Genomic DNA, 26538 nt, shown 5'->3' on the forward strand with positions numbered 1-26538 from the left:
TGGTAGAGACCTGTCAATCACCGTGTAGCCCCGCCCTAAAGCATCCCCTGCTTTATGGTCTGTTTGACTCTAAATGGACCATAATGTACTAAATGAACATCATGCTGTATTGAAGAAGTCATTTTCTCATAGACTTCTATACAATCAGAGGAGTCGCCCCCTGCTGGTCATAATCTTAATCTTCTGTAAAAGCTTCTGAAACAGCATTTTCATGAATACGATTTTTCCAGCATCATCACATCTTGAGGGAGGGATCACACAGCACACACGTGTTCACCAGTATAGAAACTACTGCATGTTAATAAAGTCAATAAATTAATGTGTGTGTGTGTGTGTGTGTGTGTTTTTACCGTGTGTCTGTGTTGTCCGGTAAGCAGTTGCACATGTAACCTTGAGGTTTGGGCACACACACCCGGCCCTGATCACACGGCTGGGAGGCACACGGGTTGTCGGCCAGCTCACAGCGGGCGCCGTGGAAGAATCCCGAACACCTGCAGCGCGGCTCTGCAGAGTAAAGAAAACACACCCAGACGTCTGAGACGAGAGCAACTATTCATCGGGTTTTTCCCCTCCAGGCAGCGAATAATCCCAGCGAAGGTCAACCGGATCCAGCCGGAGAACACCAGAGTGTCTTTGATCTTTAAGAGGGAGAACTTGTGTAGTTGTGTTTCTTCTTTCGTGTGGATAGCTGGTTCAAAAACAGACAACGTCCAGCAGCTACAAACAAGTCTGTTATTGGAAATGGTTTCAGTATGAGACTATGTTAAACCAGTACTAGACTGCCTTAAACCATTACTAGGCTGTCTTAACCCAGTACTAGGCTGTCTTAACCAGTACTAGACTGCCTTAAACCATTACTAGACTGCCTTAAACCATTACTAGGCTGTCTTAACCCAGTACTAGGCTGTCTTAACCAGTACTAGACTGCCTTAAACCAGTACTAAACTGCCTTAAACCAGTACTAGACTGCCTTAAACCAGTACTAGACTGCCTTAAACCAGTACTAGACTGCCTTAAACCAGTATTACTGTATGTTTTTAAACTGGTATAATATAATAAGAAAACAAGTTAAACCTTGCTGTCTTCATCTGTTAATATCCTTTTTTTAATATTATCTCAGGAAACAAACAGAGTTGATGCCTCAGTGAAACAGTCTGCAGGACGAATAAAGAAACATGCACAGCCTCGGCTGCTGTTGCCCGTCTGATCACATTTGACCTGGAAGGATCTTTTTTTGGGAAACAATATGTATTTGTTGTTTCGGCTTCACACACAGAATTTGATCCTGCAGCATAACTGCAATGTGATTTTGACGTGATGATGAATAAAGTGCTGAGAGAAGTAATACTTGGCTGTGACCTTCTTCTCCTGTGTCCACAGGGCCACGCTGAACATGTCCTCATCCGACTGAAGGAGAATGAGAAGTTATGAAGTTCAGCGGCCGACAGGTAAAGAAACACCAAACAGGCGGCAGCTTTTGTTTTTTTGATAACAGCTTTGAGGTTCGTTTGTTTACGCCGTTCCTCCAAAAGCACAGAGATCCGTATCTTCTCCGGCTTTGTGTTTGGTTTCATATCGAGCCTTCATAGAGAAAGATTACAGTCTCACAGAGACTCGTGAAAAAATAATAATCATTTTAAAGCTCTCCCGGTCTTCTTGGCTGTAAGATTGCAGGTGTCTTTATCGGCTGCTATTCTAAATAAAAGTCCTCTTTTGTGAAACAGAACGGAAAAAAAAGTCACCGCAAGACTTTCTGACCCCAATTTTTTTTCTTTTGTGTTTCGACAAGTACTGATGCCTTCGGCCAACTTAGTGATAACCTAAAACGGCAATCAGCATAAAGGGCCGAGAGCCTGATAAGGAACTAATCCTTCACGGTTCGTACCGGACTGAGAAGGTGAACTTTTAAGAATATTTAAAGGGAGGAAAACTGAAATACTTTCTACTTCTTCCTCTTCTTGTGTGGTAATAAGACGTACTGATTTCCAGGGGATCTAGCTGAACATTTTGGGGCCCGATTTCCACAAAGATGGCATTATTTTATATTTATTTGACAGTCAAGAATTCCCATGACAAGGCCCAAAAACATCCTTAATTAGTGGTGCAGTACATGGAAGGTGTGGAATAAACTGTTATATTATCATTGGGGAGGAGACAGCTTGTTGATTTCTGCAGGAGGAAAAATCTGCAGGAGACACGACGAGAGAGCAGAGGAGATGAAACCGATCTAACGAGGGACTTTGTGATTACATGAACGCACCGTTGTTAGAGTTGTGGTGGTTTCACGTGAGAGATTTCTTTTTTTTTTGCGTTTTGTTTAACATTTTCAATTAATTAATAATAAAATACTGACGAACACATCAAACTGCAAAACACATGCAACAAATAAGTTGAAGTTACTTATTAAATAATTTAATGTTTCAGTTAAAAAGGTTTTCAGATGCTTTTAAAAGGACAATTCACTCCAACATCAGAAATACGTATTTGTCCTCTTACCTGTAGTTCTATTTATCTACATGGCTTTGGTGTCTGCCTTCCCTCCAATATAATGGAAGTCAATGGTCGGCTTGTGGTGCTTAAAGCGCCAAAAAAATACATTTGCAAAACTCCATCCTGACCCGGTTACTCAAGATAATCAAGGACACACTCCAAAACAACCGAGGTTGATTTTTAACACTACAGCCAAGAGGGAATGTATGAATGTATTGATTTTGTACGATTTAGTGAACTTTAAGTCAGAGTGAGAACGTCTTCAGTGGACTCACCTCCGCTGGCGTCCTCCTCACAGACCCCTTCGTTCTGACAGGGGTGGTCGTCACAGGCCCTGCCGCAGCACCGGTAAACCCCGAACACCCGCCGGCCCCCCGGCCCGGCCCACTCCGCCGCGTCACCGACTCCTCTGATCGGCTCCCCGTTGAGCTCCAGGGCCTCCAGGCAGCCGGTGAAGTTACGCGGACGCCGGAGGACCTCTGGAGAGGCGTCCCGAGACGGGGAGGCGAAGAGCAAAGCGCCGTGGGGGCGCAACATCCGGCACGGCTCGGTCAGGGGGACAGAGGCCGGACGCTGCTGGTCCAGGGTCAGTCGCAGGGCGCTGGAGTTGACCTCCAGCAGGACGCTGTGCCACCGGCCGTCAGACACCGGATCAGATCTGATGAGTAAGGAACCGGGGGAGGTGTTTCCACAGCTGAACCTGAAGTGCAGCTCTCCATCGGTCAGCTGAGGAAGCAAAACCAGGGTCAGTTAGCAACACTTCAGTGATATCTAGAGCAAGAAAGCAGCATCAGAAGCTTTTAATGTACCAGAAGAAGAAGAAGAAGCTATGGCTTAATGTCGAGTTAGATTATCAGAAAGAGTTTTAGTGGGAGGACCAAAGGACAACCGGTCAGGTTTTTCTTGTTTTATAGAAAAACTGCCTCTTGAATTTATATATAATTTCTGTTCAATTATAAAATGTTTTGTATTGTCATTCAAAGCTTACATCCGGGTGTGTTAAACGTACTCGTCATCGTCTAATTGCATTCAGTTGGCATTTAAAGTGCAGCTCAGCCTTCGTTACTCTATTGTTGTGCGTCACGTAGTCGTGATTGTTGTATTGATCTCTTCCTTTAAATTACAGCAATTATTTCCTGCTGTAATTAGTCCACAGGAAGCATCGTTTCTGCGGCTCACAGGTCAGAGGTCGTCTTAGACAAACGTGGACTAAATAGGTTTGAAAGCAAAAGGTTATTTGTTAAACTCTGTTTTTATTTCTGTGTTTCATCAAGTAGTTATGTTGGAATATAGTTGATTCAATTAAACAATCTTTTAACCTGCGGAAACCGACCGACTCAATCACTGTTGCAATAGTATGGAGAGATAACCTGTTGTGTTTATAGATCCAATGTACCAAAAATAAGCCTTTGAGTATTTAAGCGAGAGATTAAAATGAAGAACAGAACAAGTCACAACAATCTCATGCTGCTGATGTTCCATCTGAACATCAGCAGCATCTATTCATCAACATCTCAATCTTTCTGCTCGCTCAGCGTTCCCGCAAACTAACTTTTTACTTTTTTAATCTATTAATTTCTCTTCAGGCTCCTCTCATGGTAGCGTGTTAAATATACCGACGGAGTGTGTCTGTGTGTTATTGAGCATCAACCCCATCGGACGCTGAGGGCCGTGATGCATTATTGATCTGCTTTTGCTCCGGCTTCTTAAATTGATGAGGATGATCTTTTTTGTGTTTTCTCCCTTTTGTTCTGTAGATGTATTGTCTTTCTTAGGCCCAGTCCCAAACGTCCCCCCTAAGGCCCTAAACCCTGAACCCTCAGGGACCTAACTGACGTCACCTGGTGAATGGTTTCAGTGTGAGAGGCTGTAAGGTACGAATGGTACACGTTACCATGAAAACATCATGTCACATATGTACAATTGTGGGTTTTTACTTTATATTTTTTACTCCCTGATTTGAACGTTTTCCATGTTTTTCCCTCACGAGATGAGGTCATTTGTCAAATAATCTATTTACTTGTTTTTATCAAACAAAATAAATTAACCAGCCGTGTAATATAATCTCTGCTATCATGTGTTTTTATGTTCCATCTTTAACCCTTAATGTTTCTGTGTAAATGTAATTTAACACCCATGTGCCGTCCTCTTTGTTGACCTTTTTCTTCTTACGTCTCCATGCGTCCACTAGTAACCGAGTGTTTAACGTCACTTTGCTGTGAATTGTGGGTAATTCCCTCAGGCAGAGCCTGCAGAAACTCTGACTTACGGAAAGGGTTCATAAAGGGCTCTAAATGTCTGCGAGAGAGGGAGAGCCCTGAAACATCTGACAGAGGAACAGAACTGAACCCTCACAGACTTTACAGGAGCGCATCTCAAAATCGGTGAGTTTGGGATTTGGGCTCATGAAAGTCTTTGGTGCAGCGTGGACAGGTTGCTTTCTGTCCCTGCTGGAATGACTTATCTTGGAGGGACGCATGGGCAAAATTCTTCACTTGGATTACTGACAGCACACAGAGCGAGATGGGGGCTGCTCTGCTTATCACGGGGAAGACGTCGAAGAGCTGGCAGAGGAACAAGTAAAACAAAAAAACCTAGAGACATCCGAGGCGCCTGTCGCTTGTCTTTTAATCTATTGTACATGCCTTGGTGAGGCTTCCCGGGTGATTTATGGTGGATATTTGAAGAGGGATAGCACAGTTTGATGCACTGATGATTTTACAGTATCAGCACGGCCGATGTAGCTCAGACACAAGTGTCGAGTCGGGCTCCGCAGGGAACTGGAGTTCTACAGAATCAGGGCTTCACGGCTCCATAAATCAGAGATGCTGAGCGCCGATGCGAACGCTGCAGAGAGATTTAATACTGCTGAGCAAAGCATTGGTACGTCATGTATGTGCTCACACACACACACAGGTGTTACATACAGGAGGCAGCGCTAAACCTCTGCAGCTTGTTTGTTGTGGTACAAAATAAAATGTAGTTACATGTGAACCGCTTCTGTGGTTACATGCAAATGAATAAGCTAACATTGAGAGTTTGGCCTCAAATCTGCAGGCACTGTCGGATTTAAAGAGACAACGGGCCCCTTGAAGCAAGACAGAGACATTCTAGCTGTTCAGCCTCTCTTTGTGGTCTTCTTGCATCCCTGTGAAGTCATCTTTTGTCTCTCCGTAGTCTTTTCGCATCGCTTCCTGGTTGGTTCGTGTCTCTTTAAATGACATGTTGTAGGTGAAGGCCGGTGGGGAGCTATGACACTTTGGACCCCCGGGCCTGTGACCGGTAGACCCGTTCAGAAATCCCTCCGTGTAGGAATGACTGGTGGTGGGAAGTAGAATGCAAAAAAATGACTTAATAAAGGCATTTCTGCTCACAATGAATCGCATGTGCGAGCCGTGAAACCAGAACCCAGGAGGTAGAACCTCGGGAAAGACTGAACGCTGCTTCTGAAGTTATCAAAATGATCGAGTATTCTGCACACGGATGTCACACGGATGAGAGGAGCTCACAAGGGGAAGCATCCCGCTGCATTTCAAGTCCTTATCAAGTCCGCATTTCTGTTAGAAGAATTATTCACGTCTCTCAAAGAATACGACAGTTCATCATTCTCTTCCAACCTGCATGTTTAATACAGTAGACCTGGTGTTGTGTCGCCTGGAGGAATCTTCCTTTCTTCCCTTTGACAATTCCAAAAAAAAGGCACGTCAAAAAAACTTGAAGACAACACAATTTTTCATCAGGACTCCTGCAGGAGTCTCGCCGGTTCCCTCGCTGTTCATTTTTAAAATTATTTTAGGGAAAAGGGCAACGCGTGCTGCGTTCAGAGCCAGCAGTCGTCACTTTAAAAGGTCATCGATGAGCTGATTACGCTGGAAGAGCAGGAGTAATAAATAATAAATAGTGTATCGCCGGCTTCATGATCACAAATATGTGCAGCGCGGGAGTTTCCTGTTTAATCAGGCATTTAGCACATATGAAGCGATCGCCAGAGAGAGAACCAGCAGTTTGTTTAACAAGTAAAATCACTAACTCGACAACAAACCCTCACGCTGGCTTTTCTTTTTTCGACAAATAGGAAATGAAAAGGCCCCGGACACAGCTGGCCCTTCACGTGGTCGAACATGTCAGTGTTGTTACAACAGAAAGACGATTCAGTGAACTAGAACATCCAGTAGAGTTTATAAATGAGCTGGAGACATTTGTGGATTTTAAAGCTTCATTTTTCGATGGCGTTCCCCAGTGAGAGCTCCCGAAGATCAAATCAGCAGCTCTCAGATCTGATCATGGTGAAAGGAAATTAGTGTCAAACAACAACAGAGAGATTTAATCTCTCCGCAGCAGCAAAACTCGACGAGCAAAAATAAAACTCCAGCTCAGGGGAGAATAAAACTAATGTTCACACACGACAGAAATGATGACTTTCTTGTCCCTTTAGTTGTTTAATTGCTGCATTAGCCTGATTAACCTGAGCTGTTTCCAACAAACCGACAGAGACGAGAGCTTTGAGTCTTGTGTGAACAGAACAAACAATGACGTCGTCTTTTCTTTACCGCTTCGTCCTTGAGCCAGTTTTGAATGAATGCAGCAGAAAGTTGCTGTTAGCCTGACACATCCTGATGGAAACAAACTCAACTTAAAGGTGGATTCTGCGTTCTTTTCCAGAGTTTTTCCAAGTGGAGGAAAGCGATGACGTAGGACGAACTGCTGTGGACGTATTTCAGACGCCTAAAACAATCAGTCTCAGTTATATTTAGAACAGTGTCACCTCTTTATCCTGCTGTCTTACTAATGGGGAACTGAAGCCGTTATCTATCTCTTCAGAGCCACCAGACTCCTTCGAGTTACCTGGAAGAACAAGGAGTAGCTGGTCTGCTGTTAGTTTGTGTTACTGTGTGACTTTTGGGAGCGTGCCGATCGCCACTGTTTGAGTTACTGTGGATAAATACCTCATATAAACCACGTAGGCGGAGTCGGGGGTTTAGACGAAGCAACGTCATCATGCATCACCTGGGAACACGCTTATACGAGGGCTTAGGAAAATAGTATTTTGATGCTAAAACATATAAACTTTTTAATTTTCAGATTTTAATACATTATTAATAACACTTCTGGGAAGCTACAGAATCATATAAAAACCTTTAACAATCATTTAAAAAAAGACTGGACCGTCCTCTAATGAGTTGTGAAATGTATGAATTCAATGTGATTTAGGGTTCATGCTTCACTGCTAACTTTTTATCCTCCAGCAAGAATGAAAATGGAAACATGTACGTATATAAAGCAGAAGTATCTCAAACCAGTACTTGTGTAAATGTACTTAGTTGGAGTCCAGCAGCTGATTGGCTCCACTAGCTACCCGTCCTGTTAACTAACGTGTGTTTGGAACAAGCTCCGACAGAACAGACACAACATCCAGCAACAGAATTAACTTTTGGAACAAACAAAAAGACATCTGTTCATAAAAAATAATCAGTGAGAAGAACATCTGCCACAAACGTTTCAAGGAGAAGTCTTGTTTTCTTTGAATACCTGTAAAGCTCCCCAGTCGTCGGTGCTGTCGGTGGACACGATGACGCCTCCGTCCTGGAAAGTCTTGAACCTCAGAGACAGTTTGAAGTCCTGGTTGTCTTCATCCATCTGGTGGAGGTACTTCAGGTAGGCGTGACCATCGAACCTCACGGCCGACTCTGAAACAGAGAAAACACACAACAGATAGTGAGCAGCAGGAGAAGCACCATGAAAGAAAGACGTGGAGCTCCTTCACCTTTATGTAGTCGTATCATTCACACACACACACACACACACTTTAGCCGGGTGCCTCACATACATCTGCTGCATTTCTTTTCCCTGATTGTTCAATACTTTGTTGGCAACAAATTAAATGAGAATAAAACCTTTGAGTACTTTGTTAAGTGCTCTGGTTGCAGCTTCTTAAATCTGAATGTTTGACAGTAAATTGAATATTGTGTCGGCCGAGTAATGTGACTGACATGATGTCAAGCTGGGCTTCTTGGAAAATTGTGATCGTCTTTCCCCTTTTTTTTGGACATTTTTGGACAGTTTATAGACAAAACAATTAAACGAGCAGCTTAATCCAACTCAAATAACGGATAGTTGCATCCTTATTCCTATGCAACGATGTTCATCTCTTTGTGTCTGCTGCATGAACTAACCAACACATAAACAACAACCTCCACTGCCTTGCTCAAACACTTGGAAGCTGGAAGGTAAACAGTTTGTGGTTCATTAGTGTGGTAAGATAAAGACAAACTGCACACATTTGATTATGTTTTTGATTTAACTTTCGATAATGTGTTTGAAAAGATTTAAAGAAAGAAAACTACTTTTGCTCATTTCTGTGGTCACTTCTGAGTGAAGACAAAGTCTTTAAAACGTGACATGTTTCACTAAATATTCTCTGCAAATAAACTCTTATTAAGTTTAACCTCTGAAGACTCTCAAGTCGGTGGACCTTTAAAAATCACACGTTCTTGTTATTGAAGCTTTTCAATGCAACAACATTTCAACTCAAGGCCACAAACTTAGTGAGAAACAGCCTTTATCTGCATCGCTCCTCAAAGCCTCGCTGGTTTCTCCTCCTCCTCTTTCTGCAGAGCTGCAGGTAAAGATCCGCCCACATGTTATTTAAACATTTCCAATACCTCCAGAGAGTTTGTAAAGTCCAAAAGTCAAAGTGTATTAATAAAAACGATAGCGGTCATCATTCACAACATGTTTTTTTATCTAATAAAATATTCAGTCGGCCTTTAGCCTTTCAAAAACATGTTTTTTTTCTTGCTGCACACATTGATGAGTTATATTCATAAGAAGAAGATGACTTATTCAAATAAAACTAACTCATTTAACCTAATGAATAACTTTATTCAAATTGAGGATTTTAGGATTTAAATATGTAAAAATAATACAAAAAATGTAGTTAACCTTCAACATGGGAACAAACTGCTTTTAAGATACCCGTGTTTTTCTTGCGTGCTCTCGTTATCGCCGAACACCAGAGTCTCTCACGACTAAAGACGTGTCCGATATATAGACAAAATACGGCGTCGATAACACACGGAGAGGATGCTTCAGAGGGAGGAAGACTGATAATGAGTGTACATGCTGGAGAGCCCCGAGCTGACTGGTATCGTGTGCTCACACCACTAATCCTCACAGGAACGACAACACAAGCAACGGTTTAGAAGCTACCTGAGGGCCGGTGAGGGATTCATATGAAATCCGTTGAGTTTACTGTGTTTGAACAAGTCACGAGAAGAAGGCTCTTTGATCTCTGAAAATACCAGTGAGGATTTAATCTGATGGAGGATTGAGTCTGTATGCTTGGAAAGATGAACCTCTTCGATTCCTAACCGGCACAAATACTAGAGACGGAGTTTACTCACATCGTCCTCAAACACCACAACTGACGTCTCAGTGTCGGCCTCTCAAAACAAACTACAGACACTGAAGAGACTAAAGACCACAATGGAGCAGAAGTCACAAATCCACACTAGCTGCTAATTTTAAGCAGATTTTCGAGTGTGTGTTCAAACTCAAAACTGGACAAAGCAAAGTGAATGCTGCAGTCAGTAAACAAACTCTTAACGTTTGAGTTTTGCTGTCATTATTATTGTCCACAGTGGAGGTGGAGGCGCTATAATACAGCAGCTAAAGACTTCCTCCCCTGGTTCACACTCTCACATCAGTACCCCCACACACACACACACACACACACACACACACACACACACACTCTCCCTCATTAACTCCAGAGCAGACGGACAGACGTACCGTTACAGGGGCAGACGCTCTCCCAGGTGTGTCGCGGGGTGATGTAACCGGCTCCGGCGGCGGTGAAATGGCTCAGTCGATCCGACGTCAGCCGGACGGCGTTCCTGCAGCCTCGCGACGGACAGCCGGCACCCACACACCCGTTGTGGATCACCCTGAGGTTCCTGAGGCCCAGAGAGTCCTCGATGGCCGATGTAATACCTACATCAAAGGGTTCAGGGTGTCAGAACTGCACATTCAAAGAGACTCTTCATCTCACAGGATTCACCTGACTTACTTTGTGTCCAAATGAAGAAGAAGAAGAAGAAACGCAGCTGAAATTCATCGCTCTGTGTTTCATTCTTGTTCATCTTTGGAGGGAGTTGACATTAATTTATTTGTTTTTCCATTGAAAACTAATTAGTGATGTTTTTAGAGGCGTTGACCTTTATTTCACATCCTCAACATTAAACATCATTTTTATCACAGCTTTATGGAAATCTGCGTAACATTTAGGGCTGCCAGACGCTCATATATTTGTCTTATTATCACATATTGATCGATCACCTGCGAGTCTGCTGGTGGGCGGAGTCTGGGCGAGTCCACTCTGAGGCCTCCAGATCAGCAGGGCCTCCAGGCCCCGGGCGTCAGGTAGCTGCTGCAGGCTGGCCAGGTGAAGCTCCTGTCCGGGTAAACCCAGACTTTGTCCCAAGCTGTGCTGCCGGCCTCTCCAGTGGGCGCCCAGAAACTCCTCCGGTGACAACCCGACCAGCTGCAGCGTCAGGCCGGAGTCCAGCGCCTTCTGGTCCGCCTTCCACACGTGAACTCTGACCTCGGTCCAGACGCTGAACTTCCCGTCCGCCACGCTGACGTTGAGCGAGTAGGAACCCTCCTTCAGGTTCTCGTCCGCCCAGATTTTGCCGTCAGCGAGGTCGACGGAGAACCTGCCCCTGCCCGGGTGCTCCGACACCAGCTTGTATGTCAGGACGTCCTGCAGGTCCTGGTCTGAGGCGTGGAGCCGGCCGATGAGCCGGTTGGCAAACAGCCCACCGGAGGTGGTGATGAAGACCTCCAGGGGCGCCACAGAGGGAGGGTACTTGCTCTGCTCGGTGACGTTGATGTTGACCACACAGATGGAGGAGAGGGGGGGGAGGCCGCTGTCTGTCACCTGACGGGTGCATGAAGAGCAGTTAAAGACTGATGATATAATTGCTTTTTTATTAAAACTACGATAAATGTTGTCTCTGTTAACAACAGATAATAAGCATTGCAGGAAGTAAGAAAAAAGGAGATGGTGAAGTTTTGTTCTTGCTTTTATTGCTGTCTTCTTTAGACGATATTCTAAATGCTGCATGTGGAACTTTTGGAAATTGAGCTTGTATATGAATCAAACATGTACATCTAAGCATAAAGAGTCTTCACCTGTATCTTGAGCTGGTGGTGGGGTTTGACCTTCTTTCTGAGCGGAGCAGAGAGCGACAGCAGGCCGCCCTGGTCGACGTGGAAGCGGCGGTCCTCATTGCCGCTGACGATGTGGATGGAGAACGGCGGTCCGTTCCTGGGCGTGTCTTTGTCCGTCACCACGAGCTGGAGGACGCTGCGGCCGAGCGACTCGCCCTCCTGCAGGAGAACAGGTGTGTTAATTCACCTTTTTTATTCAACTTGAAATATTTCACTTTATTCTATTTCCAGTTTATTGCAGGAAATCCCGCCTTCATGAAGATTATGGAGTTCAGTTTTGGTTTAAACTGTTTTTGAAGAGGTGTTGATTCAACTTTAAGGTCAATCAGGAGCCTGGAGTTTATGGTGCTGTTACATTTTATTGCTTTATACAGAGATATACGGAATATTCAGTCGCCTCAATTGTGTGTTTTTTCACTTTAATAATGTTATCAGCATCACTCAATATTGTGTTTTATCTGTTTTCAAAGCCTTTACGTTCGGTGCATTCATGGATACTCATACTCTAACGCAACAAACTCTTCCTCTCACCTCTTACTCCAACTCTACAGCTGTCTTCTAAAGACTTCAGAATGAGACTTCTCCGTGAGGGAGACTTAGTGACACAATCACAAACAGACCGGATCGAGCTAAAGGTCTGCAGGATTCTTTCCATACTGTTGACGGACAATCTGAGTCTGTCAGAGACACAAACAAGCACTTTTAGTGGACGAACATTGACGGTGAGGAGTCGCCCGACTGGATTACATGGTAACACGTTTAGCAGCTGCAGCCCTCTCACTCAATTCTGGAGCAATTAAAAACAATAGTTGACCCTATAGACACAAAAAAAGGGTTGAAAAATACTAAAGTGACCCTTTAAGAAACAAATTACCTTTGAACAGACACCGTAGCGTATCAATACAATACTTTACAGCAGCTCAGTACATTAAAAGTACCAAGGTTTGAAAATGGTCCTTTAGTACCACAGAACAGCAACTTTATACAAACAAATAATGCTGTTATTTTATTGTTCACCGTGATGGATTACCTATCCAGAGCCCTCTAAATGGCTCCGTCTGCTGACATTAATAGAACGGAAATAAGTTATCAATCTAAAAACGTACAGCCCGCTTTGGTAGACGGGCAGCAATTTAGAGTCAATGGGCTAAAACATGCAATTCCTGTGTTTCAATGAGAGCACGCTTCACGAGACACAAAGAACGGCTTCATCAGAGAGAGAGAGGAACGAACAGAGAGCGTTCTGACCAGTCATACTGGGTCAAGTGTTCGATTCTGCAGGTGGATTGAGTGTAGGCCTGAAGTCTGTCTGCTTCTCTTAACCTTTACCACAGTATCTCCAAGATGAATGCTAATATAAAGTCAAAAACATGCGACAGCTGCAGTGCCGCACAGAGCTGGTTGATATCCTGTTGAATGGGAGTGAGACACGTTCACATGGATTATTCACGTGTCACTGCTCAGCATGCTGGAGAGAAGGCGAGCGGTGAACCAATCCATCGCTGTGCTGTCGAGCTTCTGCATCCTTGCATCAGAATCACCTGTCCCTCTGCTGCTTTTAGGGAAAGTACTCACATCCTTCTGTAGCCTAACAGGGCGCTCACGCTCCACTACAACAGATGTGCAAGCCGTAAAAAATATGTCTACAGGAGAGAAAACGCCACCGCAGCTGCTGACCTGCAACACCTGTCTGGAACCCCCCCGGAAACCCCCTTTCCCCAATTTCAGCAACATCCATCTGCTGCAATGAGAGCTTTCATCATCAGGCCGAGCTGGCTGTGGACATTATCAGATGGGGACGATATCAATAATTTGGATTCATCGCCACACAGCGCTGAGGGTTTTTTCCGCCCTGCGAAACGTCTCTTCTGTGACTGAATGGGAGTTTTTTTTCCAAACGGGCAGTGAAGACTTTAATGTACAGCCAGCGTGGCAAAAAAACAACGCTGTGATCGTCCAACGCACCCGTATGAAGACACAAATACGTACTCGCAGGCACGCTTTCACACATAAAAGTGGAGGTAAATCCACACCAGCAGACTGCAGTTAAGAGGTTTTAGGTGAAAAGGGTGCCACTGATGTCCTGCAAAGCAACACCAACACCGACCAATCGTGACAGCCCATCTTCCCGCCTCTCTGATCCCCACAAAGCTCAGGAACTCTGGTTGTGCCTCTCTGAAGAAAGTTCCCCTCTTGACCTCTCAGCACACAGCTTTAATGAGCTCTGGGCCCCGCGGTATATTTTCACTGGTTATAATGATACAGAGAGATTTATTGATAGAGAACGACAGACCTTCAGTGATTCTCTTCCATTAGCTTCAATCATAAGAACATCTGTCTTCATATCACCTTGTTAGGGAGTCCGGAGCAGAGCAGGTAGACCTCTACAGCCTTGCTCCAGGAATATTTGGCTACTTTTGTTAAGCTTAGCTTTTTAAGGTCACCAACGCAACTTGAAGGAATGAACTGAACTGTCTTTTCGTGAGGAGTTGCTTTTACGTGAATATAAGCTGAACACGCGAGTTAATATTTCTCCATTGTGCCAGATTTCACACATGAATGCGACTGACGCTTCCCCCCCTCGAGGCGTCAGAGGTTATCTGCAGCAGCCGATGAGCAGGCGATTCTTTCCAGAGCTTTCATGGTGAATTTATTTTACATATACACGTTTTTTTTGACATATTGCTTGTTGACTTTTTGTCGATGCAGCGGTTTGTGTAAGGTCTGTGTTTTCGCTCCACGCTGCGAAAACAAACCCTCTGAACTAGAGGGAGAGATTTGATCAGATAAATCACAGGTTTTGGTTTTTTTGTTGTGGGATGCAGCAGCATGTAAACACATGCATCCTGTTGAGCAGACATGTTGGAGATGTTGCGGCCGTCATACCTGCAGCTGCAGACTGTGGTTGACCTGGGAGAAGACGGGTGCGTTGTCGTTGACGTCAGTGACGGTGATGGTGATGAGGACGGCCGAGGACAGAGGAGGATTACCTTCATCTGCTGCCTGCACCGTCAGAGAGTAATGAGGGACCTGGAGAGAAGACAGAGGCAACCTTTTCTTGTTATACTTCTTTTCCCTTTTTTATTTGTTTCTGAGTCGTTTCATATGTATTTATTGTGCTTTAATCTTAATATCTGTCTGTTTTTGACATTGACTGATCTTACACACAGATGCACACTGACCTCTTCTCTGTCCAGTGCAGTGCGGACAGTGATTTCTCCACTACGAGGGTGAATAGAGAACTGCTGCAGAGAGTCCCCGCTCACTATGGAGTAACGCAGCAGATTGTTGATGGGACCGTCTCGATCGCTGGCTGTTACCTGGAGGTAAAGAAAGGGAGGGGAGGTGAGGGACAATGTCAGCACCCAACAAATACAATCCAACAGGGCGACAACAATGCCTAACGATAATAAAGTAAGCTGAGAGGTCATAGTTATCTACATGCCCACTCTGGTGCTCCCACTGTCTAAAATAAATACCGTTGGATGTCCTGACAATCAATAAAAACGTTGAAAGTGCCAAAAACGATGGCCCAATGTGCAAGAAAACATGATGCAGTGCCTTCTAGGATGCTCTTACATTGGAGATAACGTGCCCACTAGGGCGTCCATACTTTCCATACCTTAGTGCCCCACTGTATGCGGCTGGTTTCATTATAATATTTTGTTGCTTCTGCACCAAATTAAAAATTCAAAAAAACAATTGAAACACAAAAATCTCCAACAACAGATTGTTTCATTTGTTTTAAAACACTTTTGGGCTCAATTACAGACATAGATGACTCTTTAAATGGCGAAATCTAGCAATAAAACCATGTTCTCAACTTGCTTTTCTCTTTATTGCTTTAGCTCAAGAATTCTATAATTGTTTCCTGACAGAGGACTCCCTCGCCTTGTTGTGTTAAAAGACTTCGGACATTTCAAACGGTGACATGTTGCTGTTGAATGGTTAAAACAGAGAGATGAAAACAGCGACCTTGAGGAGAAAAATGTCAAATATGGAACCACATGATTACCGACTCATCAGAGCGCCACTGAGCTGTGTTATCGCTGCATTATCTCTGCTGCCCGCCCGACAGATGACAGAGTGTGTGTGTGTGTGTGAGTTTTACACATGTTTATCATCGACAGGCTGCCAGATTATCTCATACTGCCCTTTTATTGTATTATTAGAATAATCAGTTCATGTGATTTTGATGCATGTCGTTCGTGTGTGTGTGAGTGTGTGTGTGTGTGTGTGTGTGTGTGTGTGTGTGTGTTGACAGAGAGGAAAACAGAGAAATGTCCTTTAGTTAAATTGAAGTCCAATTCAATCAAAGATTACTGATGTCTATCTGTCTGTGACATATGAATGTTCCACTGTTTACATATGGAACTGTGGAACTGTTTACATATATATATATATATATATGCTTATGGATACGTTTCTTTTCAACCGACATCTTGCAACTGGCAACTTTGGGAAACGGTTTTCTATATAAGAATAAGGAACATTTCACTCTACGAACGTTTCCCCACAAAGCAGCAGGTATCAACAGGTTGTAAAAGTGAAAAGCATCTCTTATTCTGTGAAACTGAAAATAAAAACAGCTTGAAAGCAGCAGAGACACAGACACACCGTCCTCATCTTATACACAACTCTCTCTCTGTGTTTCTGTTGCAGCTGACCAGGAACCAGCTGTCTAGTGTTGTGTAGTGTAACTCGCATGCAAAAGTTGCTGAAGTACTGGTGAAAGTTTCCAGGCGCTACTATCGATTGTGATCATCCATCAATCTACATTGCGTGTATTCTGCATGCTGCTGCAGACAGTGAACCCTGTACCGTTTCAACGGACCCGTAACATCTCGGTCACTTTGTGCCGTTACCTTCATCACCAGGCCTCCAGGCGTGAGATCCTCCGATATCTCAGCGCTGTGGTCGCCTCGTCCGAACACCGGCGCGTTGTCGTTCAGGTCCATCACGTTGATGATAACCGTGGTGACGTCGCTGAGGGACGACTTGCCACGACTTCCCTCTACAGACAGGTAGTGCTCCCGGGAAACCTCAAAGTCCAGCGGGGCCACGAGGGTCAGCAGGCCTGCAAGAGGAGGAGACTTAAATTAATCTCGTCGTAAAGTACAGTTTTGACTTGTGACAGCGCAACAAACACAACAACTGAAAGTGAGATCTCTTCCACCTTTTATCCCTTTGGTTTACTTTAGTATAAAACATCACAGTCGACATCTTTTGACTTTTAAACAGTTAACTCTGATCTACAATATTTAGCACAAAGTTCCCCGACTGAGCAAAGCTGCTCGGCTCACCTTATGAGCCAAACACTGTGGGCTTCATAACAAATGTGCAAGCTGTCTCATTTTCAGCCTCTTCGCCGCGGTCAGATCCACCGGTGGGTGTATCATTACAAATACATGCTGCATGGCTGACCACTCGTCAGAGATACAGAACTTTGTTTTAAAGTCTCGCTATGACCTCTGTGTTTTTCTCCTGTGTGAGTGTGTGTGTATGTGTGTGTGTGTGTGTGTGTGTTGGTTACACTGGGCTCTGTATGAATTTTCATTACTTTGCACAAATGCTGACTCAACAATTGCGGTTGATGCCGAACACAGAGACGCTGAAGTACGGCTCTTCGGCGGTGAAGTAAACTGTGTTATTTTAGCCGTGACTCTTCAGCTCTCTGTGTAACTACTGAGAGAGGAAAAAAGGCTGATCGGGGGATTTATTGATCAGGAGGAGCTACACAGAGAACATAAGTTAAAGTCTTCCTCAGCCTGTTATTCAAAAACAAATGAAGAAGGTTTCACTTTGAATATTTCCCTTTGAAATGAGTGACTGAGTCTGCTGTGATTACTTTTAGTTCGGATTAGTTTCCTGAGCAGAACCAGATGATTTAATATGTGATTCAGGTCCGACGGGCCTTTTAGATACTTTATAGTTTTGCTCTTCTCGTTGAACTTGAATAAATAAACATCTTCTTCCGATCTCAACAACCGTATACCTCCCAGTGCCTGTTTATCTGTCCGAGATTCTGATCGACACGTCTTCTACTTTACTAACTTTACAGACTCTCTGCTCTCCCCAAATAATGAAAGCTAATGCAGTGGGCGGCGATCAATGACTCCTCTGACCAGCTGCCCTTTAATGATTTATCGGCATGAAGCCGTGAGACGGTCCTATGCAGTCCAAAGGTTCACTGCAGAACTCTGCAAGTTCTTTCTTTGATCCAGCAGGGAACGGAGCTCACGAAATACTCAACTCAACTCTACTGAACTTCAGCTCTTCAAGCAGAACTCTTACTTTTATAAAAGTAGTAAAACTAAATAATACTGGATGACGTGTCAGATGGCATAAAGACGAGATCATAATATGTATTCTTTTAAATGGGAAACAGATGGAAAGTCATCACCATCTAGTGTTTTATCTGTTGAAAATCATAAATGATGCAGCTGTTTAAAAGTGACATTCAATTCATAGGTGGTGTATATTAACACACACATAAATATTACCATTATTATTCATTTAAAGATGATACTACAGTGAACCTGACTGTCAGCCTCCAGCCACCTCGGAGGGAAATGAAATTGTGGCATATTTGCAGCTTGGAAAAATAAACTAAACTGCTTTAATCAATATTTCTATAAAGATAATAGGTCACATGATTATGTGAAGTGTGGGAGGACTTACTCATCGTCATGATGATACAAACTCTGCAGTTCCTCTGAACACTACGGAGCGTTTTAACATCTTTCAGCTTATTGGTTTGGTTTCACACCTTCACTGTTTTGATTCACTGTCACGGCTCTCATCAATTCTACCTTAAAGCTGTATTCTCTCTAATGTCCAGCAGGGGGCGACTCCTCTGGTTGTATAGAAGTCTATGAGAAAATGACTCTACTTCTCTCTTGATTTATTACCTCAGTAAACATTGTAAACATGAGTTTATGGTCTCAATCTCTAGTTTCAAGTCTTCTTCAATACAGTATGATGTTCATTTAGCACATTATGGTCCATTTAGAGTCAAACAGACCATAAAGCAGGGGATGCTTTAGGGCGGGGCTACACAGTGATTGACAGGTGGCTACCGCTAGCAGAGCCCTATACGCCGTCTTTACGTCACTCCTCCGCATTCCAAACTTTCATTTATTGGTTGCAAAAAACAACATGGCGACGGCAACAGCGAAACCGCCGAACTTGAGGAATCAAAACGGCGGTCCTTGGTATGATTAATTGACGATCTCCCTTGTTTGTAAATGTGGGGTTGTAGATGTGTAAACAAAGAGTGAGACATAGAATATAGGAGTATAAATACCTGTCCGTGTGTCCAGCAGGAAGCGTCCCTCCTCGTTGCCGGACGCGATCCGGTAGACGATGGGATCCGGCCCTCCGCCGTCCCTCGTCAGCGCTGAGACGCTCAGCACCTCCGACCCGACCGCCAGGGATTCTGGGATTTGAGCGGTGTACTCCGAGCTCAGGAAAACGGGCTGGTAGTCGTCCAGGGAGACCACGTCCACCGTCACGGCCACAACGGAGTAAAGGTGACGAGGCAGGCCGCGGTCGGTGGCTTTCACCCTCAGCTCGAAGGCGGGCGGAGCGTCGGAGGTCAGAGGTCGCTCCAGCCGCAGGATCCCAGAAACCTCCTCCAGAGAGAAGTAGCCGCCGTCGCCCGCCAGGAGCGAGTACTTCACCTCAGAGTTTATACCTGGAGGAGGAGAAGATGGAGACACGTGAATGATTTTATCGAAAATTGTAGATCCGAATAATATAATAATTTCCTGAAATGTGTTAAAATTTGAACTTGACCCGATTGAAAATGTAATAAAACCCAATAATGTGATGAAATGCCCTGACTGATAATGTAGTGTAGTGTTTAATGATGAAAGTTGCGCTGGCTGAATTCGGCAACTTTATTACACTTAAACCCTCTGAGCCCCAAAACCCGCCGGCGGGATTGAAAAGCATCTTTTCTTTAAAGAAAGGCCAAATCTACACCGTTTATCGTAGCCAGAAGCTGTAAAAGCTGAATCTATCTTCAGATTTTCTTCTTTCCCACGGTCCTTGAACAGGTCACGTGTGATGAATGCTTTCGTCAGAAATCTCAAGCTAAACTAATCTTAAAATTGTGATATTTCATCAAAAACATTTTATTACTCATTGAAAATGTTGCCTCAAATAAACCATTTACTCTACACAGATTCTGTAAAAACATTAAATTCTGAGCTTCTCAATGTAACAAGGAAGCTATGTTTGATTCACGTGAGAGCAACAGTCATGTGACAACAATTCGGTGAACCTTTGACTGAGCTGCAGGCTGCTGAACACAGAGCAGAGAGGAGAGGAGAGGCTGGAGTAGAGGTTGTAAAAATGTGAATATCTCAATACAAACAGCCTCCATTTCTTTCCCAGAATGGGTAACACATGTGGGAAACAACTTGTATGAATAGATATAGAAGAATGGGACAGGAGCGAAAAGGGGTTCAGAGGGTTAATACTGCAAGTCATTTAATTTGGCATGTGGCGTTTGTGTTGTGTATTGGCCCTTACGACACCTGGATTAGTTTCTTTGAGAGGGAAAACAAATTGGCCCATGAATGTTCTATTGTTATCAAAAACCACATCCCCGCAAGGTGTGCTTGTGTTTAAAAGTGAGGACATGATGTCAAAGCACATCAGATAACTTTCATCTCTATGATCAGAGGATGAGAAGCTGTTGAGATGTTGATGATAAAGAATCATTTATACTGTAAACATTGATTTAAAAAAAAATGGGACGACGTGTTGAAGATGGTAAATCATCCTCGTACCCGTACACTACTACTGCAGCAAGTCCACCACAAGCACCGTGTGCACATGGATTCATTAACTAATCCAGTAACGGGGTTTTCTTCCTTTGGGAGGATGAACGTGCTCACTAGAGCTGCGTTCAAAGTCGCATACTTTTTCCTTTTTCACTTACTAGTACGTGCTGCAGCTGCCCTCACAAAGTACGTAATGTTGCATGTAGTATGCATTCAAGTGGGTCACACTACTTCGTCATGACTTTCACCCTCTTGCTCAATATAGCTGCTGCACAAAGGATTGTGGGTCACAACAGCCAGAAGAGCATGCTGACAATACGACCAGATGTATTAGGACATCCTGGTACTTTTTTGGCGTACTGCATTTGACATACCGTGTATTGGGACTACATCCATTTCTGGCATACTGAATAGTCTGGTAGTATAGGTTTTGGAAAAGCACATTGGATTTCAATATTTCTTGATTTTGTTGTGCTGTTGGCGTTGGAGGAAAAGGGCAACGGGGGTAACTGATAAACACAGGAATCATCTGCCAGGGACCATGAATATCCAAAGCACACTTAAAGGCAATGTGACCCGTCCATGTCTCTGCACCAGAGGGTTGGACAGATGGACAGAAAGACTCCATCAAATGAAAGTCATCTCCATATTTAGGTCCTGTGGAAAACGCGCCCAGATCCCCCGACATCAGGCCAACTGACACACAACTGGTAACACCAGACCAGTGATGTTTGTTTCATGAGAGCACAAACTGCCCAGCCGATGAAGAGGAGGAACTAAATAAGGCAGTAGAGGCAGCATCAAAGATCACCGGCCTGTAATATGTAGAACTCCAAGGACGGCTGTGAGAATAATCAGAGAGCTCTCTCATCCAGCCAGTTCACTTTCTGTCCTCCGTCCCTCAGTAAACAAGGTTGCGTAGTATTAAGAACTAAGCTATTTGTTTCCATGACTCCTCCTCATCATCAGTTGAGTCCATGAACTTCACTTCAACTGTGTTTGCGAGCAGGTTTCTCAGCAGACACGTGTGTTTTAAGAGTACCTCCATGTGTTTACGCTGATATGTGATACGTCTGTGTTGGTGTGTATTGGTATTGTACAGCTGGTGTGTATTTGCTGTATTGTTTTTGTCTACGACGAGCACACAAGACAAAATGCAATCAGTGTTTCATTAATATGGTAATAAATTATTGAATTATTGACTCTGGTTTTAAACCTGGAGGTCTGAAAACTACAAGGAGGCAACATACGAAATGTGAGAGGTTACAGGATGGTGAAATACTAGATTTGACCTTTTCAGACCTCTATCCATCCATCTATGTACGTATGTATGTATGTACGTACGTACGTATGTATGTATGTGTGTATGTATCTATCTATTATTCAAATAACAATAATGTCTGTTGTTAAACTGCTCAATCTTTGGTGGCTCATTCTGAATTTGTTTTCAGGTCATGTGAACAACATATTACGTTTGGATGGATTATTATTATTCCAAATATAGCTTTTTCCGATTAAGACTTGTGGGATATGCCGATAATATTCAGGTTTTAGGAGACATGTATACAGCATCACAGCATACATTCACAATACAGTATTTACTGCAGTTTGCGACATTCAAAATCACTCAAACTCAAACCAACCAGCCGAGGCAGAGATGCCCAGAAATAACAGAGAAACACACCTTCTTTTAAACGTTAACTTAAGACTTATACATAAACATGTTTTTGAAGTTGTGCAAATATCTCAACGCCGACCTTTTCAACAAGGTGGGTGATGGATTGAAAGAGAGAGCATGTGTTGGTGTGGGGGAGGCGTTTTAATGTTCATTGGTGTATGCACTCCTGCCTGTAAACGGGAATATTAGTTTTTAACAGCTCTCAAACAGCTTAGAAGGATTATTATATTATTCCGAATAAGGACATGAACCTGAATATCTTAAAGGCAGTCAGTGGCTCTACCTGCTCCCTCATTAAATATAATCTACACAGCCTGCAGCTCGTAGACAAGCATCACAGTTATACTTTAAGAGATCACAAGCGTTACGTTTGGTAACAGATGTTTAAGGATAATTACAGGAGTGTCAGGATTAAAGGTCAACATTTTTAACTCAAACGGAGCTTCAACAAAAAGGTGGTTTGGCAAGTTCTGGAGGAGAGGTGCATTTATTTTACCGTGTTAAAGAGTTTAGCACATGAATTAGCCTAAAGATGGCGCTGTGGTTAAAGGCCAACATTTCTCATCCTGCTTTCTAGAGGATCAGTGATTTAACTGTTGATCGTCACTGATGTTGTGATGTTGTCTCTGTTTGTTTCCTCATGTTTCCTCAGTGTGAAATGTCCTTAAGAGGCAAAATGTTCCAAGAATAATTAAATATATAACTGCTGTGACACCAGTTTCACTCTGAATGAATCCAGGAAGGATTACTATGATACACATGCATCATATTACTGATTATTTTTACATTTTTACGCATTCAATTCATCACAAAGAGAGATCCATTGAATCATCAGCATCTGTGTTTCTGTCTCTAACTGTTAGAAAACCCGCAGCTGATGGAAATGTTTTCTATAAATTTCTTTCAAAAATAAAACATTCAAAAATAAAAAGAAGAGAAAAGTTGATTAGTCATTGTCATAGTCTGTGAGAAAGTCGTCTGTGTAGAAAAAGAGGACAAGCTGCTGCACATCTGAAGGAGTGGCTGACCTGTTCTGTCTGCTCCTGTTTCTCTACCTGTGTGTGTGTGTGTGCGTGTGTGTGTGCGCGTCTACCTGTCTGAATTTGTCCATCTCAGTGCAAACAAAAGCATGTGTGTGTATTAGTCTTTGTACATGCAGAATATTTGTACTGGTGGGTTTGTCTGTGCATATTTAATGATCCTCTTGTGGGAACTGTGACTATTCCAGTGTGTGTGTGTGTGTGTGTGTGTGTGTGTGTGTGTGTGTGTGTGTGCTACAGATGGTTTCAGTCGAGGACAACTGTCAGTTTAACTTTAATTTTATCTGACTTTCCTGTTTACACCAATAAAAACCCAACCGACCATCGAAACCAAAGCATGAATGAAACATTCAAACACAGCAGTGGAAATTGGGACCAAACTGTGTCAGCCAACTTCAGGGAGAAAAAAGAACCTGTGCTAAAACATACAAACAGAAAGACAAAGAAAATCACGAAGTAGTAGCACGAAGGAAACGAGGAAGAGACAAATAAAGGTTAGTAAAGTTTAGTAGCTTTGCTACTGCAGAACTAAACTAGGAGATCTTGTGAGTCTGTTTCAGGTCTCATATCATTCAGTACTGGTTCGCCTAAAAGGCTCATCCAAACAACTTAACACTCAATACCTTGAACAATAAACCCTCTGTGACATTGTTGCATCCTCTTGCAAGCCTGGAGTATAAACCAGGCGGCAACCTGCGGTTCTGCCGAGTGAAGCCGGTGCAGAAGTGTCTTAAAACCTGCATTCTCTCTAGTGTCCACCAGGGGGCGACTCCTCTGGTTGTATAGAAGTCTATGAGAAAATGACTCTACTTCTCTCTTGATTTATTACCTCAGTAAACATTGTAAACATGAGTTTATGGTCTCAATCTCTAGTTTCACGTCTTCTTCAATACAGCATGATGTTCATTTAGTAAATTATGGTCCATTTAGAGTCAAAATGACAGTCGAATGGAGACTCCTTCCATTTTAGTTAGATGTGAGAAGCTAACAGCTTATCTTTTGCAGGTATTTATCAATGATATATAATAACTTAGCTTATCATGTCAGCATGCTAACATTTGCAAATTAGCTCTTGACACAAACTACAGCTGAGGCCAATGGTCATGTCATGTCAGGTATTTGCTCACAAACCAAAGTTTTTTGGGCAAATTAAAAAACTGGCACTATGAAAAGTCGGAGAGTCACCAAACAGAAGCTATTTTAATTTGGCATAATGAGTAGAGCAAGAGGCTAATGCAGAGAAGGGTTAAGGGGTTAAAATCTCTGAGTAGCAGCGCAGCTGGGAGGCATCAGGTGGGCGCTGCTCTGCTGGGAATGGCTCAGTCTTTCATTATGTTTAGCATTAATACACACAATGGAGCGCCTGTACGTTGGGCTTTAGTAGAGTTAGGAATCGCTGATACCAGGTATAAAGGGTTTACACCTGCATGTTCTGACCTGAGAGAAAACGTTTGCTCTCTATGGTCTCTTTAACTTTTTCACAGAACCCTGAACGTCACTTAATAACCTACCAGCGTCCGGGTCCTTGGCGTACACGACGGCGACGGGAGTCCTGACGGTGGTGTTGTCGAACACGGTGACCTCGTAGTGGCTGGAGGAGAAGTGTGGCGGGTTGTCGTTCATGTCCTGGATGGTCAGCCGGATGTCTGCCTGACACGACCGCCCGCCGCCGTCCGTCGCCTTCGCCGCCACGTTGTACTCGACCTCCCGCTCACGGTCCAACGTGGCCAGAGTGAACAGCTCACCTGGGGAGCGATGGAGACGACAGTGAAGTCAAAATGCATTTCGAAAATAAGTTCGTCACCTGGTTTGTCATTTATCCTGGAATAATAAACACAATATTAAATACATAATATTAATTGTAATGTTTAATTTAACACATTTCATGCCCTTTTATTAGCAGTTTACAGATTTAATGTTTATTTTCCTCATTGTGTAAAAAAATTATCTACTACACTAGCAGCCCGCTGAGGCTCATTACACGACTAAAACCAAACAAATAATACATTAATTTAACAAGATATTATTTTTGGATCATTATTACTGGCATGTTAACATGTAAGCGCTACTTTAGTGTTGTCGTCGATCAAGGCGGAGCTCATTTTAAATACTTCATATACTTATTATGTATTTATTTATTTATTTCATTATTTTTTGACATTATGTTTAAATGTTTATATGGAAAAGAACAGAGCACAACAATGTTTCGTTGTGTTGGAAAATGATTCCTCACAATAAAACCATTTGAAACAAAGAAAAACAAAAGAGAAAGAGAAAGATGTCGAGACAGAAACGCAGTGTGATGGATGTCGCTGAGTCGCTCCGGATAATATGAGAAAAACAGAAACGACAAAGGAAAAGTTTGCTGATGGTATCAACAGCTCAAGCACTTCAGAGGGAGCACTCGTGGTTTGACCCCCAAACAGGCGGCTTCATACCTGTCCTGTGGTCCAGATGGAACTTGTCTGCGTTGGGACCGTGGAGGGTGTAGGAGATCTGGCCATTAGCTCCCACGTCCGGGTCCGAGGCCGAAACCTTCAGCACAAACGTGCTGGAGGGCGAGTTCTCCATCACCGCCTCCGTGTACACCAGCTGGATCGGGAGGAGACCAACAACAAATCAGGCCTCCGTTCAACACGGCACTTTAAATCAGTCAAGCTACTGAGGGCTGCATGAAGACAATGACACAGCTGCTGGGGCTCCAGTAATTAAGAGGAAGCAAGGTGAAGCTACGCTGGGTAATCTTGAGAAAGCAGCAAGAGCAAGCTGGATTTAAAACAAATATCAAACTGTCAGTACAAGCTCTAAAAGCCTCTATAGTTTCTAGTTGCAAACATGTATATTTGGTTTGTTTTGAAAGATTTTGGTGTTTAAAAAATATGCAAACTAACGTTCCTATGAATTTTTACTATGAAATCAAATCCATTAAAATCCGCCACATTAAAAATAAATTATGGATTTTCCTAAAAATGTAAAGACGCTCTGAAACGTCACCTCTGACCCACTAGAATCGGGGGTTCGTATGTGATGCTGCAGGCGGGGAGAGCAACTTTAAATATAATGTTTACAAAACAGAAAGCGACAATTTCTGCAGTGCACCTTATATTTTAAGATTCCATAATTTTCCACAAGTTACATACCACAGGTTATCCGTCTGTCAAATTAAAATGAACGTTGTAAAGATTAGATAAACACATAACATTTTAAATATGAAGTAATAGGACTATTGGCACATTTCTGTGTTATTGCATCAAACATTGATGAATATGTACAGCTGTTTAAGTGAAAGTGGAACAAACTGCACACG

At 43.3% G+C, this 26538-nt stretch overlaps 1 protein-coding gene across 2 annotated transcripts in view; it reads right to left on the reverse strand.

Moving 5' to 3' along the window:
* Window positions 1-134: 134 nt before the first annotated feature.
* The window catches only part of fat2 (FAT atypical cadherin 2), a 62362-nt gene continuing 35958 nt past the window's right edge, over window positions 135-26538 (reverse strand). For both annotated transcript variants that reach the window (XM_031876993.1, XM_031876992.1), the window contains 12 exons: window positions 25670-25823; window positions 24743-24976; window positions 19028-19417; window positions 16587-16798; window positions 14904-15041; window positions 14608-14751; window positions 11683-11880; window positions 10828-11428; window positions 10282-10482; window positions 8020-8177; window positions 2766-3216; window positions 135-504 (listed from right to left, as the gene is read on the reverse strand). In XM_031876993.1, coding sequence (XP_031732853.1) covers window positions 347-504; window positions 2766-3216; window positions 8020-8177; window positions 10282-10482; window positions 10828-11428; window positions 11683-11880; window positions 14608-14751; window positions 14904-15041; window positions 16587-16798; window positions 19028-19417; window positions 24743-24976; window positions 25670-25823 — 3039 coding nt within the window. In that variant the 3' untranslated portion in view covers window positions 135-346. The remainder of the gene's footprint in view (window positions 505-2765; window positions 3217-8019; window positions 8178-10281; window positions 10483-10827; window positions 11429-11682; window positions 11881-14607; window positions 14752-14903; window positions 15042-16586; window positions 16799-19027; window positions 19418-24742; window positions 24977-25669; window positions 25824-26538) is intronic.

Source organism: Anarrhichthys ocellatus, unplaced genomic scaffold, assembly GCF_004355925.1.
Source record: "Anarrhichthys ocellatus isolate YVR2014 unplaced genomic scaffold, GSC_Weel_1.0 scaffold122, whole genome shotgun sequence".
In the NCBI taxonomy this organism is placed as follows: domain Eukaryota; kingdom Metazoa; phylum Chordata; class Actinopteri; order Perciformes; family Anarhichadidae; genus Anarrhichthys; species Anarrhichthys ocellatus.